Source organism: Phaethon aethereus (assembly GCF_964289735.1).
Source record: "Phaethon aethereus genome assembly, chromosome: 19".
NCBI classification, from domain to species: Eukaryota; Metazoa; Chordata; class Aves; order Phaethontiformes; family Phaethontidae; genus Phaethon; species Phaethon aethereus.
The window spans coordinates 1,694,443-1,710,471 of record NC_138595.1 but is presented as its reverse complement, the minus strand read 5'-3'; the positions used below and the strand labels follow the sequence as shown (position 1 = coordinate 1,710,471).

At 51.7% G+C, this 16,029-nt stretch overlaps 1 protein-coding gene across 2 annotated transcripts in view; it reads right to left on the bottom strand.

Moving 5' to 3' along the window:
• MSI2 (musashi RNA binding protein 2) overlaps window positions 1-16,029 on the bottom strand; it is a gene marked incomplete at both ends in the record, with an annotated part of 252,321 nt that overhangs the window by 80,738 nt on the left and 155,554 nt on the right. For both annotated transcript variants that reach the window (XM_082008648.1, XM_082008649.1), the window contains one exon: window positions 15,832-15,880. In XM_082008648.1, coding sequence (XP_081864774.1) covers window positions 15,832-15,880 — 49 coding nt within the window. The remainder of the gene's footprint in view (window positions 1-15,831; window positions 15,881-16,029) is intronic.

The window sequence follows — 16,029 nt, the reverse complement described above, 5'->3', positions numbered from 1 at the left end:
AGGCTGCCTGTTAGGACAGATCTGCTCTTTCTCCTTGTGTTCCCATTTCCTAGGGGACGGAGGAGGCAGGATGCCATGTGCCGACACGCAGCCCCGCGGAGAGCGAGAGGCTGGGCCGGCGCCGGCCGGGAGCCGCGCGGTCCCACGGGTGCATCGGCACAGCTCTCCCACCCGCCGGGGGATGTGGAGAACCAGCTGCTGCCGCACCGGGAGAGCCGGTCTTGGTTTGGAGCTTCCCATCACTGAATGTCAATAATCTCCATTAATATGATCAAACCTGGTACCCCAGACGCGCTTTAAGACCTTAGTGACTGTCCCTCAGCCCATTCTTCCCCTCCCTCAAAATGGATTTTAAAATCGTTGCTGGCATAATTGATCCTAATTATTATAAGCGGTAGATAGTAAATGCATTCCTACATGCAATGTCGTTTCAACTACGGGCTTTCAGCAAAGTCTATTGTATAAATAAATGACTGGATTTCTTATTCAAGAACTTCAGATTTGACAGTATTAATTTTGATGCAAAGTAGCCACGCAAGTCTAGATAAAGTCACTACCTTCCTCTACGGCTTTATTTTTAAGGTGATTTTCATAATTTCTGGTTAAAAAAAAAAAACCCTACAAAATAACTTGAATAAAAATCTTCAAGCCATTACCTAGAAAACTATCATTAAATCATTTGTTCATTTTTTATTAGTATCGCTGTAATTAAAGAGAGTCATATTTCAAAAATATATCTTCAACAGCACTTATCAAAACCCATCCCTGCAGCCTATCAATTAGTATTACAATAACCTCGCTCCCTTGTTGCCTTTGCTATTAGCATTTTGATTGAATGTCTGTTGAAAAGTGACTGGTAACAGAAGATTGTGTTCAGAAAGTAATGTTTCTTTATTCGCTTTCATTGAAGCTTGTCTAGTTGTCTCCAGTTCCTACTCAAAAGAGACAAGACAGTTCCAAAAGCAGTAATTTTGATGCAGGATTATTTTTTTTTCTTCTCTGCGAGGTGAGATAGATTGGGTTAGGCTGGACACAAATGCTATTAGATCACTTGACAGCAGATTTGGGGTCTGCCATCGGCTCTGACCTAAACACACCCAACACACACAAACTGCCGGAGAGGTGTCATGGCAGTAACGGCCGATAAACGTGTCCCCGATAAGCTGGGAAAACACATACCTTAGGTCTTCGCAAACGACCTTTCAAGAGAGATGATGATGATGATGGCGACGATGATGATGATAACGATAACAACAACAACATCAACAATAAAAATAATAATAATCTACTCAGGGAAGTTTTTGGCTACGTTTATTGCTAATGGTATTGAATGTAAAAGGCAACAATTTATTAAATAACCCTTTGCACTTTGGGAATGTATCACTGCAACTCAGAGAGAGTTAAGTTCTCCAGCCGTAATAAAGCCTCTAACGAAGGATAGATCTGTAACTAACGTCATTACGGAGGGGAAATGGATGCATTCAGCAAGTACCATGAATTATAAAGACAAGAGTTCATTAAATCTACTACATTAAAATAAAAATGACCTGCCATGTCAGACAGTTCTATTTAGCGATATTCCCACTGCTGATGCCTTCCCCTGATAAATCACATTCAGTAGGCACAACCAACGGTTATCCAAAACATTTCAATTACTTGGACGTGCTGGGAACTCGCAGGCGATGTTGTGTCACCCTATAAAAACACCACGAGCGCAAGGTTCGCTTTTACGCCTTTGAGGGGAAAACAAACCGGCCCCACCGCCGAGCCGCCCTCCCGCCGCGCCCCTGACGCGCTCCCTCCGCTCCCAGCGCGGTGGCGATGACAGTCAATTAGACTAATAAGCAATTTAGCAGGGCAGAGAGAGAGGGAGACCTGGCATCGCTAGGACAGGGCTGGTACCGACCACGCTACAATACCCACCCCTGCAAAAGCACGGCGTTCACCACGCCGCGACGAACGCAACGGGGCCGCGGAGGTCCCTGCTGCGGGGGCTGCTGCGGCCGGGGGCGTTCGAAGGCAGCGGCCGGGCTGGGTGAGGAGAAGACCATGGCTGCAGAAGGCAGAGGCCAGTCCCGCCGTGCTTCCTCCCCTTCCTCAGCCTCCTCCATCCCACCTGCAACCCAGCCCGGCTCTCGCGCTCTCGACGCTGCTCGGGAAGGCTTTCCAAAGCCTCCCTCCTCCTCGGCAGCTCCCTCTCCGCTGGCAGCCAGCCAGGAGTGTATAACGGTGTCAGGTAGCAATTTCATTTTTAAAATGCTCTTATCAAAGATTTAAGGTGAAAGATAAGAAGAGCATACTAAATCATCATAAAGGAAACACTGTATAAGGCATGGTATTTTACAAATCAAAACAGTTATCAAAATGAAAAGGTATGACTATAAAAACAAATGGAGCCAGCGCTGAGGAGAGGAGGGGAGGGAGCGCGCCAGGTTGGGGAGACATTGATCAGATTTCGGGTTTTCTTGGCAAGTCTCAAAGCCTGTGAAGAATGGGAGCAACAACACTTTCATTGTCATTTTAAAACAGAAATAAAACCCCAGGTACGTTTAGATGTAAGCATGTACACACACCCCCCCCCAATACGCAAACATGCGCTTATTTATATGTCTTTTCATATAGATAGATCTATAAATATAGACACATATTTTTCATACCATTACCCACGGCTGTTGGGTGCTTTTATCATAGTCATCTGACCTGGAAAGCATCTGTTGTTAATACCACTGTTTTATTATTTATCAAATCCATTTCTTCATAGAGTGACTAATTTTATACCCACAGCTGCTCCCACCTTCCCTCCGCAGCTGCTCCTTCAGCCCCCTCCCTCTCCCACCACCACGTGCCGCTTCGGAAGCCTCCCGGAGCCCAGGGCCGGGTACGGAACCAGCGCTCTGTGCTCCTGCCCTGCGAGGGACAAGGTGGAATCCGGCTGAACGCCCAGGAGAGAACCTGTGCGGCACCGCCGGGAGCGTGGAACAGGCTGCTGATCTGCAGGAAAACAAATCCCACACTTTGGTCATCTGATTTTTTGGGGTTTTGTTTGTTTTCCTGCAATTGCAGAGAACTTCCAGAGACTGGAGGAAAAGGTTTTCCTTCTTTGTGCCTGCAGGATGGAGCGTGCCAGCAGGCGGGAAGCGAGCCCTCCGCTCCGGGCTGGTGTTGAGAGCAGAGCACTAAGTGGAGGGAAAGGGGCTCGCAGAAAGGGAGAGATCGGCAAAAGCCAAACCTGCCTCTATTGATATTGCTTTTGAGTGATTTTAGCTCATCCGAACTTCCCGTGAGCTGACGGGGGAATATTTGTTGCTACAATGATGCTTAAAGCGTATTCTCTTGCCAGGCTTGTCCCTGCGGATCCTGCCCTAATTTTGAGCGCGCTGTTGAGCACGTGTGTGCACGTGTGACTCGTGCAACAGAGGAGGAGGATGGTTTCCATCACCAGAACCTTGCTGTGACTGAAGCCAACCGCACAACTCTCAAATGACTTACACCGGGGCCGGGGACAGCCCCACCAAGAGTAAACATGGCAAAATGGTGCCACGGTCAAAGTCCCGGCCCCGCGCTCTGCGTCGACGGGAGCCGCAGGCGAGTCAGTTCACCGCTCCGCGCCCCTGATCCCCACACCTCACCAGCTTCACCGGGACCTTGCAAGCCTTAGTTCACTACATGCCTGCGAAGAGGTTTGAAGTGACTCACGGCAGGGCTGTGTAGGGTTAGCACCATTGCATCAGTTCGCTCTTGGTCTCCTTCCAAAGCGGAGAAACGACGAAGCTGTTAGCATGCATAGGTGTTTTAAAATGGAGAATAATCTGCGAATTATTACACTAGTTGAAGGTACCCTTTCTGGTCCAGAAAACACTCAATAAATTAAAAAGAAAAAAAAACCACAACCCAAATCTGCTGACTTGCAATTTTGTGAAGGAAGCTGTTTTTCAACTTACTTATTCTATCAGATCCAGTGAAAAAAGTGCCAGATGTTCCTACTTCAGCTTATATATACAAAAAACATACAGAATAAGCAAAATCACTCCTTGCCAGTATATATTAATCAACCTAATTAAAGAAATCTTCAGTCAAAATGCAAGGTTTTGGGAAAACCGTTATCGAGCACAGGTAAGAGGGCAGCGATGCAAAACGGCGCAGACCCTGTGCGAGCTCCGTGTGACACAACCCACCCGGCGTCACCCCGCACGCCCCGGGAGGCTGTGCCTGCCAACACAAACTCTGGATCTCCAGATATTTGGGGAAGCGAGCTCAAAGGGTCTCATCTGACGGAGGGAAGAAGGGGAAGATGGAATGGTGGAAGAATCACTCTTTTTAGAGACTTTTTGTTCTTCCCTGGCTGCTGGTGGGGAGGTGAAGCCAGAGTTACAGAAATCAATCCTCGCCCTTCCAGCCGAGAAGTGGGAAGGTGCCAGTAAAGCAAAGGGCAAAGCCAAGCTCAGGCGCAGCCCAGCGATCAGCGCTGCTCCTTACCAGCAGAACGGGAGCCGAACGCAACGCCGCCGGCAGCTCACACCGTCCATGCGGTCAGGGCTCTCCGTCCTTCGCTTCCAGCCATTTGCCACGGGCTCATCAAAGCCAGCAGACACACGACGATTTACAGCAGCAAACTGTTTGCCCTTGCAGCTCCTATTTGTTCAACTCCTGGGGCAGGAACTTAGCTCTAACTGCGGTCCAGGGCTCCCAATTTTCTCTCTTTGGGAGAAAAGCCCCTGAAACGCAGGCTACACGGACGCTGCCAAGCCTTCACGTAAGAGCTGCTGACTGCCGCAGGGCTCTGTGCAGGGAGCGGCAGGACCCAAACCCTCCCTGCGCCTTAGGCCACCACTTGCAAACCACCACGCTGGCACTGGGCAGGGACACGGCGACACGGGGCAGGGACACGGCGTCCCCCCCGCTGGAGAGCCGGCGGATGTGCTGGGGCTGCAGAGAACTGCAATGACCTGCACCTTCTCCCACCCATGGATGCCAGCAGGCTCTCCGGGAGCACCGCGCACCCGCAGGGCCGAAGACCAGAGCTGTATCAGGGGAAACCAGAGAAAAGCAACGGGCTTTCTTGGCCCACCCTCCAAGAATGTTCTCATCCATGAAAACCTGGACAGCCTCCCATGCAAAATCACTGCCCGCACCAACAACTGCTTCTCCCCGCACGCCCGACCACGCTGTGAGCGCGAGACGGCTCCCGCAGGGCGCCGGGCTCACCGAGACCCCCAGGCCGGAGCCACGATGCCGCCGGCTCTGCGCCACCGAAATCAGGCGGAGGATGCCGTGGGGCGCAGCGAGCTGCGGACGCTCTGGGGAGTGCGGCGGCAGAGGGGCAGGGCCGGGGTGTGCAGGGGGGCAAGACGGCAGCTGGCGAGAGCCGGGGCAGGGCGAGGGAGGCTCTGCGGGACCTGCCCCGAGGCCAGACACAGTGTCACTGCAGCACACATTTTACCTAGCTAAGCCAGTAATTTTAACAGCTTCTAATTTCCTAATACAAGAGGATTGATTAGGTGGAATGTATCCATGCAAGAGCTGTAAACCGCTAATTGCAGGGTAGCAACGTTTCCATTCACACACCCCACTGCCAAGCCCTCCTTCGGCAGCAGAGTCACTCGAGGCTTTTGCCTTGCAACAACGGCCGTGGGAGCAATTTCTGCTCCCCAGGCACAGAGCAGGGCCCGGGCCAGGCACACGCTCAGGCACTCCCACCCCGCTGCGCAAGGCAGAGGCACCGTGGAGCTCGGACCGGCATCCCGCACCTGAGTTACCAACGCTGAAAAATAAATGGCCAGAACACCAGAATCGCAGCCGGGGATGGCGAGGACAGCAGAGAGAGACCGCGGCAGAGCCCGCTCCAACAGGAGGCTCCGTCGCAAAAGACTTCGCTACCAGCGTTATTTGTGTTACCTACGTTTCTGCTGAATCTCAAAATTTTGGGGCTAGGGGATGTGTTATCTGTTTATTTACACAGATCACCAAGAGGCTTTACATACGGCAACGACCTTGTAAAATTGAAGGCTTCGGCACCCCCTCAGCACCATCCAGGTCCTGGGCACGAGCGAGGTGGCAGCTGATGGAGGCGATTTACTCCAGGGACTGCACCGGGCACAGAGCAGCAAACCAGCCCCTTTTCTAGGAACGTCCTCCTCCTCTTCACTGAAAGCGCTCTAGAAGCTTTATTATAAAACCCAGCGGACATAAAGCATAGGTATATGAAAAATAAAAGCTCCGCCCCTGCCAAAGCACGTTCAAGAGGACCCGCTCAGTCTGCTTCCAGCGATCCACTGGGAGAAGACAAACACACCAGGGAGTGGAAGCTGCGCAGTGCGTCTCGGGATTCTCACATCACATTTTTGGGCACAGGCATGCTGCGAGTAGCTGCCTGTTTTCTCAAGGTCACCAGACTGATTTTAATTCTGCTTGTTGTATTAAGACTGCCCTTAAGGCTGCATTGCACATCTATGTGTTTGATTTTGTTCTCCTGTTTCTGGCCTTTCCTCAATTAACATTTTCAAACAGTCCCACAAGACTTGAAGCACTACCTGCTCATCACTTTGCTCCTGCATTCTGGGAAGCAAAAGCGGTTTGGTTTCATCAGCTGAGTAGATTCATAAGCAAGAACTTATTCACGGCATTTAGGGTTTCTTGCCATTCACATATCATCAGGATTTTTGCTAATTTATGTGTCACTCAAACCGGCTGCTCAGCAGTGACAATAAGGATGGCAAACTGAAGCGGCATTGAAACGACCTCACTGTCTTCTGGGCGCAGCTTCCGCTGGGAAGATCTCGTTGGCTGTTTCTAACACAAGCACTCATCCCGGCAGAGCTCACACGTACTTTCTGCAAGCGTAACAGAACTATTATCAGAGTTTTTAAAAAGTCTTTAAATATTTGCACAACGCTTGCCTTACGTTTTCTGAAGAACCTTTCAGAGATGAGAAAGGTTATTCTGATTTACTTTGCACTCTCCAATATGACTGTAGTCTAACTGCATTAGGTGATTGGTACCGTTCAGTAGTAAGTGAATGGGAAGATTTCTCTTTTTAAGACAGCAACCGTTAGCCGCAGTTCCACGGGGAGGAAATGCCCCGTTTTCTGCCCGCGGTCCTGCCCACGGCCAGCCCTGGACGCCACGCAGATACCTCCTGTGAGACCAGCGCTGCCATCTCCCATCTTTCTGTGTCTCTGCTTTCCCATCCGAGGCATCTGGATATCAGCCTCTGGTGATCTGCAAAACCATCATTTATTACATCCCAATAATTTCAGAAAGTTTAACTGATATTTGAAAAGCCATTTAGTATCTTCTGTATACAGGTGCCGCAGAAAATGCTAAATTTCCTCCTGCACACCTCTTCCTTCCTGCAGATTTTACGCTCTGGCTGAGACCCTCCCGTCCTGCAGTCGTTTCCATCACGGGAACGAGCGCAGGACGTCGCCTCCCGCGTCCGTCAGCGCCCGACACCCACCTTGCAGCGCTGCCCGCGACCCAGCGCCGGCCGTCGGGGCGCCTGCCATCGCCTCGCCTCCCGTGGCCTTGCAGCCAACCTCTCTGCTTGCTACTGCCTGCGTTAGGGCTAATCGAAAGGAGGCTGGATAAATTAAGAAGGTCGAAAAGGTCTGGCTGTGTAGGGCTCCCCCTCTGGAGAGAGGGAATTAAATAATTTGTTTACTCACATGAGCTATGAAGACAAGATACAAATGAGTTTCACAAACCTACTGTCCTTTACAATATACTTTTAAGTTGATATACCTTAAAGCCTGATTGTGTGACTAGAGACTTACAAACTAATTGCTGGGCTGTGTTTGCAACTTTACTGGAGGTTGGCGGGATTTTTTTTCTTATTATTATTGCATTTATTTTTTGAACAAGAAAATAAAAATGTCAAGCCATCTCCCAAGTGCTGCTGGCAAGCCGAGTCTCTCCTCTTCTTTAGAGAAAGCATTTGCACGCATCTATTCCTTCGGTGCATCCCGGCCAGTGCAGCTGTTCGCTCTTTCTCCTCCTCTGGATGTAATTTTCATTACTGGTATAAAATTAAGCAATAAGGTATGACAGACAGTACATCGCTGGGCAATTATTCCAAGCCTCAGGTGGCGTCATCCAGCATGAGGCTGGGGGCAGAATGACTGTAACCACCCGAGACGTTCAATAATCGCCTTGAAAAGCGTGGCCAGGAGCCTCATTTGCTATTCTGAAACAGAGTCTACTGGGACGCAGGGCTCATCCTGGCTTGAATGCGTTTATTTTTACACTTCACGTAAGGTGCCCTGATGCAGCAGCAACAGGCGCTGGCCAGGAAATTAAAAGACAAGGGAGACGGATCCAAGAACTGGCAGCTTTTCCTTTTTGTTTTGTGTTTATTAACACCGAAGTAGGGAGCAGCACCAAGCCTGTCGAGCTCGGGGCCACCGTCACGCTGCCGTGCGAAAGCCACCCCCCCACGGTGGCTGTCACCCCGGCCCGCGGGGATAACGCTTACGGTCCCCGCTGCCCAACGCAGAGACCCGGGGCGGGAAACGGAGGCCAAACGGGACATCGGTGGGATGTGGCCACGCGGCCCCGAGCTCGGGGCTGAAACCACGAGCCCCCTCCTGGCCTCGCCGGCCGCGGCCATCCCATCCCAACTCCTACCTTGGATCCACCCGGGACGGAGGTGAACGCACGACACGAAGCAGAGCGGTGTGAATATTGCTCTTCAGCACTGCAACCCTTAATGTGTTTTATGGCATGAATATTTATAAGTGAGGATGTAATATTAAAAACATACACATATAAAATATTAATATGGCACATGTCATAGCTGCAATCTAAATAGATAGGTATGACTGATGGTGTCATCGCTCAGCCATCACCACTTTCACCGATAGGTCTGTAAATGGTAAATAATATTAACTAATGAATCTTCACAGCCCTCACGCCAAGTTTTGAAGTAAATATTTGCTTAAAAATCACTCTAAAAAACCCCGTCTGCAGCTACTCCTCCCTCCGAACCTCCGTGCCTTTGGCACGGCTCCCCTCCGTCTCCCCGCGTTGCAAACCCCAGGTCCCCGGGATGAGCTTCTCCGGCGAGGGAGCGGTGGGGCTGGGCCGAGCCGAGCGAGCGCTTCCCTCCAAACAACTCACTCTCTGGAGTCCCATTTATGAAGTGATAAAACTGACACGGGAATAAAAGCCCATCTCATCTAGGAAAGCAGTAACGCTAACACCGCCTCCATTTATAGCCCATGTCTCGCTCTTCATCCAAAGCCCTTAAAGCACTTTATGCTCTAAAAAACCACCACCGTCTTTGTGGATGCTTTTCCAAAATCCTGGGGGTCAAACCTGGCCAGACAGCAGCTCTCCCTTTAGCCCCATCCTCCTAAAAGCCAAACTACGTGAGCAGGCGAAAGGTTCCCTCCGAGCTGTTCTCAAAACGCACGGTGCTATCGCCAGATCGCTGCCAAGAAAAGCTATGCTGAAAATGACCAAATTAGGCCATTATTTCAATATATTTTAAATACTCTCTACTCAAAAGTGCCTGGGGATGTATTTTTAAATGCACATGACCTTGCCCTACTTGAGGGAGACGGCAATAAACAAATAATTGCAGCGACTCTTAATTATATTTATAACTAATCTATAAAAATGTCAGAGGTCAACTACAAAACTGAGATTTTGGCAGCCAGACAGGACACAAAAGGCTATTTTTCTCCTAAGAAAAGCATCATCCTTCGCAGAGGCACAGACGATATCTCACTAGCAACATCACTCCCGTCTCTTCCAATAAACACGACCGTTACGCCAACCAACCGCTTCCACCTGGACAATTACTTTTATGCACTGAAATCTGCTGGACGAGGCTGGCGCAAACACGAAGCACGACCCTCACGTTCCTCCTTGAGAGCGGAGGCCGTGGGAGGGATACAGCGGAGCCTGCGCTCCCGCGTGCGGTCTCGGCGGTACGGCGCGCGCCCATCTTTCCAGTTTTAGGTTAAAGCCAGACCTCGGGCACGCCGGTCTCCAGGCGGCTGCGGAGCTCCCGCGGCTCCACGAGAAGGCTGCTGCGATGCCGCGCCGGGCTGCCGGGACCCTCCGTGTGCCCCGCTCGGGGGCACGGTGGGCAGCCCCCGGGCGCTGCGGCGGCTCGGGAGAGCACCCCGGGGAGCCGCCGGCTCGGTGCGAAGCAGGGGTGCTCGCCCGTGACCCAGTCCCTCGCCCACGCAGGGAGGTGCCCGCCAGCGCGGCCCTGCGCCAGGCACCCTCCTCGCAGGCGCGGGCGGCAACGGGGGCTTTGCAGCAACTGCAAATACCCAACTCATTTTAAAGCTCTGCCACCATCAACGCCTTCTTTTGCAGATGTTTTAACCCCTAACACAGAGGACATTGTTTGCATCACACAGACAGCCTGCCTTTCTTTAATTTTGTGTAGTTTTAAGATTAAAGAGGGCCAAATCACATGCTGTCACTTCCCTCCTCCCTCCCCTGCCATTCCTAACCATGTGGGAGAGCTAATTGATATGAAAGTAACTCTGGGAGCTGTATGGCTTTGAAAAACAGATAGCGTTACACTCAAAACCGGCAACTGCAGCTCGGGGGATGCAATCACCCAAAATCTTTATTTGTCTTTTTCCAAGTTCAGGACATGGGGCTGACGCGACGCCGTGGGCAGCTTCCGGAGCAGGCGATGGCCACAGGCAAGCGTGAGAGAGGGACAGGCTGCGATCCAGAGCATCCCGCTACGGTAACTAACCATACGCCTTCTCTTGACTCACCTCTGCCCTGGTGCTTTACAGTCGCAGAAAGGAAGGGGAATTGCCACGCAAATTTATCAGCAGACACTCCGCTCCGTGGCGTTTTCCCTTCCACACCACGTACGCAACCCGGGGAGGGCTGAGCCCGCTCCCGCACCCCTCGGCTCAGGCGCTTTCATCCGACCCTTCCTTCCTCCCTCTTCCCAAGCAGCCCGACGCATTCGGCACTTTTTTCCTCAGCTTTGCTGGGTCCGACAAACAAGGCTCCCGCTGCCGGGGCTCGGGGCCCGCCCAGCGCGGGCACAGCACCAGGGCGAGGCGGCCGCCCCGTCCAGCGCCGGCTCACCGAGGCGCCCGGCGGCACGTCGGTGTGCCTTCGGGAGCTCCCCTCCATAATGAAGTTGGAAGGACATCATCATCTTGCCAGGCTCCCTCCAACCCCACGGATCAATAACTAATGCTGAGCTCCAGATTTTATCTGCTCTCTGCAAGGGGAACAAAATAACACCGCCCTCTCTTTTTTTTCTTTCCAATTACTAAATCCTTTCAAGATTGACCCAGTAATTTTCAGCTCTATGAAATTTTAGGCAGCGAAGAAAGTGATGAAAGTGATCTGCCAGAGTGTTTGGAGAACTTTTGTGTGTGGTTTTGCTCCCTGGACAGAAGTGCAAAAGTACAGTACGGGGTACAGAAATAGAGAATTACCAATACTTTCTTTCTAAAGAGAAATGGCATCTGAACTAAGCTGACCCAGAGGTATTTGTCTTCTAAGTGCCAGTTCATTGCGTGCCCACTACCACAACTAAGTGGCCAAGCCAGAAGGAGAGCCTTTGCAAGGCGACAGGCATCCCAGTGAAGCTAGGGACCGTTTTACCTACAGTACTCCAAAAATTAACCGCTCACTTCAATTAAATACCCACGGATTTTGTAGCCTGCCATGAATATGGCTAGACAGATAGGCAAGAAATGCAATAGCTCTGAGTCTTACCTTCCTTAGAGAACATCCAGGAATAGTTGGACATTAAAAAAGACACCATCAGAGGCAACAAAGTGGTTAGCTTGATGACATTTTTAATGTTATAAAAGTTATGTGCTCCACTGGCAAGGCGTTAAGTTTTATTTTGGGTAGGGTTTTCAAGCCTTCCCAAGGTATTAATAAAACTGTGCAATGACGCACAGCTTTGAAAATCCCTCTTACTGTGTCTGGTTAAATCTGTGCATTTCCACTAACTAATCGATGTCAGTCCAGTGCCACGCACGCAGGCAAGTTGAACGCTACGAGAACACAGTAGCGTTACACAAGTAACACACACGTGCCAGAATTATGTCAACAAACAGCCTCAATTTGCTTGCAAGAAAATTTATCTCGCCTCCTAGCAGTAGGGAGTGAATTTTAATTCTTTTCCTTTCCCTTTCCCTTGCCTACGTTGATTATTCTGGGCATAGACTAACTACAGTAAACCACAATGGATATTTTATCTGCCATTTCTCTTTCCCTTGGTTAATTTGACGATACAGATTGCAACCCGCAAGTGCTTTTAAGAATTGCCATTAATACTGGTGCCGCACACTTACTGCATTTTAAACATCTTTCCAACGCAATCAGAATGTCACAATTTGTAAAATCTGCGGTGATTTTATAAACAATCGATGCAGCAGAACTGGCTTCATCACAACAGCCCACTAGCCAGTTTATTAGCCTGATCAGCAGTAGCTACCTGTACAGAGAGGGGGAAAAACGTCAGAACGACTGGATAAATCCAGGCGCGAAGATGAAGATGACTCGTTGCTCTGCCTTTTACGCTTGTTTCTTCCTCCCACCCATGGTGGGCAGAGGTAAAGACCCAGAGCTCAGAATTTCACATCCCTCTGGCAGCTGCTCCGGCCGCAGGAGCGCAGCCCGTCGGCACCGGCTTCACTCGCTCACAGGAATTTTGGCTAATCCCAGCAAATAAGCAGCATCGTCCTTCACCCAGCAAAAGGCTAAGCCTGTTCCCTGGGATACAGCCTCGCAAACAGAGCTGACCCTGCTGGGTGCCAGCGAACCCCCTTGTTTCCCAGGAGCCGGGGGGGGCTCCAGCCCACGCTGCCCCTGCACGGCACAAGCAAGCGGGACAGACCCGGGCCCAAGGCCTGGCGCCGGTGGGGCGTACGGGAGGTGCGGGTAACACTACCTCCACCCAACGGCACCGCGCGTCTGCCTTTGGTCCTTTTGGACTCTTAGTTCCTCCCTGCTTACACCTCATCGAGGAGCTTACTCAAGGATGCTAACGTGAGATGTTACGGCTTGCATGTAGAAAAAGCAGGCTATAAAAAAAAAATTATCCAATGAAATAAATTCAGAGAATTCCTGGGGGGAAGAAAAGGATGAACCTGTTGCCTCTATTCTTCAACACACATCGTGGGGAAAAAACCCTTTGTGAAAAAAACAAAAGGTTTCATGGCAGCTAAGGTGCCCCACACCTGCAGCCCTCCACTTCAGCCGTTACGGACCTTTTCTCCAGAGAGTGGAAAGATGCTTTTGAAAGAGGAATCCGTCCCCTGGGGCTTACGGCCCCGGTTCACACCTGACAGCAGGGCTCCCCAGCGCACTATTCCAGCTTCCCCTAAGAGCACAGAAAAGCTGACCCAGAGCTGTTCGAGCAGAGCTCAGCACTAGCAGAGCACAAACACCAACACTTCCCGGTGCCCTCACGCCTCGGAAAGTGCTTACAGCAGCACAGTGCCACCGGCGCGGGACCAAGGAGGGATCACCTTGAGGTAGGCAGGAAGAGACGAGTCTCTCGCTTGCTGGAAGCAAAGGGACGACTTACACACCATTGCTCTATTTTAATGTCCCTGCAGAGTCTCCTGCCTGCCCTGGCAGCGGAGCCCAGGCGAGGCAGCGCAAGCTCTTGAAGAGACCACCGGTGAGTTCGGTGGGCAGGAGCAGAGCTCACTGCAGGCACAGCCAAGCGCCTCAGTGGGAACAAAACTCCAGGATTTGGGACATTTCAGCAAGCAGAGACTTTCTCCTCTTGCCTCTGGAGCAGAGCCCTTATCTCTGCCGATGGGCTGGTGTCCCCCAGGATGAGCTGCCCACGCCGAGCCCCCCATGCCTCCTGCCTGCTGTGCCCTTGGAGAGGGATGGCGGAGACCTGCTCCGTGGGGTGGCAGGGGCAGAGACAAGAAAATGCATGTCAGGGACTTGCGAATCGGGCTGCAAAAGCCTCAAAAGGACAGGGCATGGAGATGAAGGCCAGGACACACTGCCAGCCTCTCCGATGCACGCCACATAAACTTGCCAGGTTAAGAAAGAGTTTAAGAGAAGAAAACAAGGAATACAAACAGAAGCAGGCAGAAGACTTGCTGAAACACATTCACAGGGGCCAAATCTGCTGAGTACAGCCCTTGCTGGGACCAGACCCCCTGGCACTCCTTGAGCCCAGACGCCAGCAGACCACGTCAGAGCGGGGACCGGGGGGACCTTGTGCCCAGCACAAAAGCACCGCATAACGCAGCTCTTAAATGCAACAAAAAAGGTGCCAAGATCCTGAATGAAGACAGGTATTTATGGCCCGTTTAAGGGTGGTTGCAAAGAGAAGCATGGAAAATTCCCTGGATATAAAAGGAAGTTGTCAGGGGCTGAACTTTCCAAACTATATATGAGCCGTGATCACTTGGTCCCTGCTACAAAACTGACGGGCGCAGGCTGTTCACATGCCTTCCCTGGCTCTGAAGAGCTTATCTTCCCAAGCAAGTCTTTTGCTCACTGCTGCTGAATTTTCCAGGGTACTACGATCCCTGACTTCAGAGAGGGATCAGTGCCTGGGAGGGAACTGCTGGAGGGAGGCGACGCCAGCCGGGAGGTTCGCCTGGCTCACCCAGCCATCCGCATGCACCAAGGTGCTTGTTAAGGCGAACACCAGGGCAGCGAGTAATTCAGACAGCGCTGGGAGGTCAGGTCTTCTGACCCTGCCGTGGAGATGAAGACGAGGAGAGGCGGAAGCGGCCGGGCCCTCCGGGCAGCTCCCTTCTCCCATTCCCAGGGCTCCCATCGCTGCCCGGCCGGGCGCAGGCTCCTTTACACCTTCCGGCAGCCTCCCTAAACACGCAGGCTACGTACACCACCCCGAGTACTGACACTTCCGTGGCTGAGACAATATCGTGTCAATCAAGAGAGCACCCACCAAGAGGCCGGAGCGCAAAGGGCAGACGACAAACCTTGGGGCCACACGTCCACGCCGTCGCACAGGGGCAGAAGCCACAAGCTGCGCTGGCTTCTTGCACTGCCTCCAAACACACACGGTGTTAACACAGGGAGACTGGTGGCATAGAATCAACCTCGTTCGGCGAGAAGGGAAGAAGAGGGCCTCGGGGCCTGTCCCCAGTGCAGTTTCTGGTGGCACTGCGAGAGCCCAGGTACGTTTACCCCTCCCAGCGGAGGGCAGCGGCTGCCGGGCCGCGCTCTGCCTGGAGCTCGGCGTCTCTGCTCGCCGAGAGACAGAGGAGCGTCATTTATTTCCACTGAAAGGAATGGCCATAACACTGAAAATAATCCTCAGCTCATTTTTACAGAACTGCACAAGCAGTGATGAAACCTTGTCTCTCTCGTGAAATATGTGGAGGGAAATTCCTCTTCTGGAGATCCTGCTTATCCTGAGATACCACCACTGGAGGACGAGCAGTCCTCAGCTTCAAAACTCCAACATGCTTGAAACCCCAGTGGAGGGGTTTAGCACCTTAATTTCCCGGTGTCTCAGCTTAACCGGCCTTATGCCCAGCTTAATCTAATGCTAGCCACCTCGGTACGAACCCTCTGCTTCCCTGCAGCCTCACCACACACAGCTCCCTGGGCTTCACTGTCTCCAGGGATGCCACGGAGCCTGAGAATGGTCCTCCCAAAGGTAAGTCATTAGACTGACCAGAAAAGCCATTTCTAATAAGGAAATCCACGTGACGTGTAGCATTACATGCCAAACAGCCCTTCCTCTGCAACGCCTGCAGGACAGAGGGGTTCAGTACCACTGGATTTAGCCACCGGCTCATCAAGTTGATGCTGATTTTTGGCTGTGCTCACCATGCAGAAGCCGTCACAAAATGTGATGTCTGAGCTCCCGCTCTCTCTTACCTCTATGCCTGTTGGTCGTCTTGTCAAACATAAGCATGGCGTCCTCCACCTGCAAGACAGAAGAGGGGAGACGCGAGCTTTAGCACACCAGCTGCACAGTTTGCAAAGACACAACAGACAAACTGGGGAGGGGAGACAAAGGCAGGAGCAGTCTCAACTCGGGTACAAACGATGCATCAGATCTCCTTGCTTTTGCTC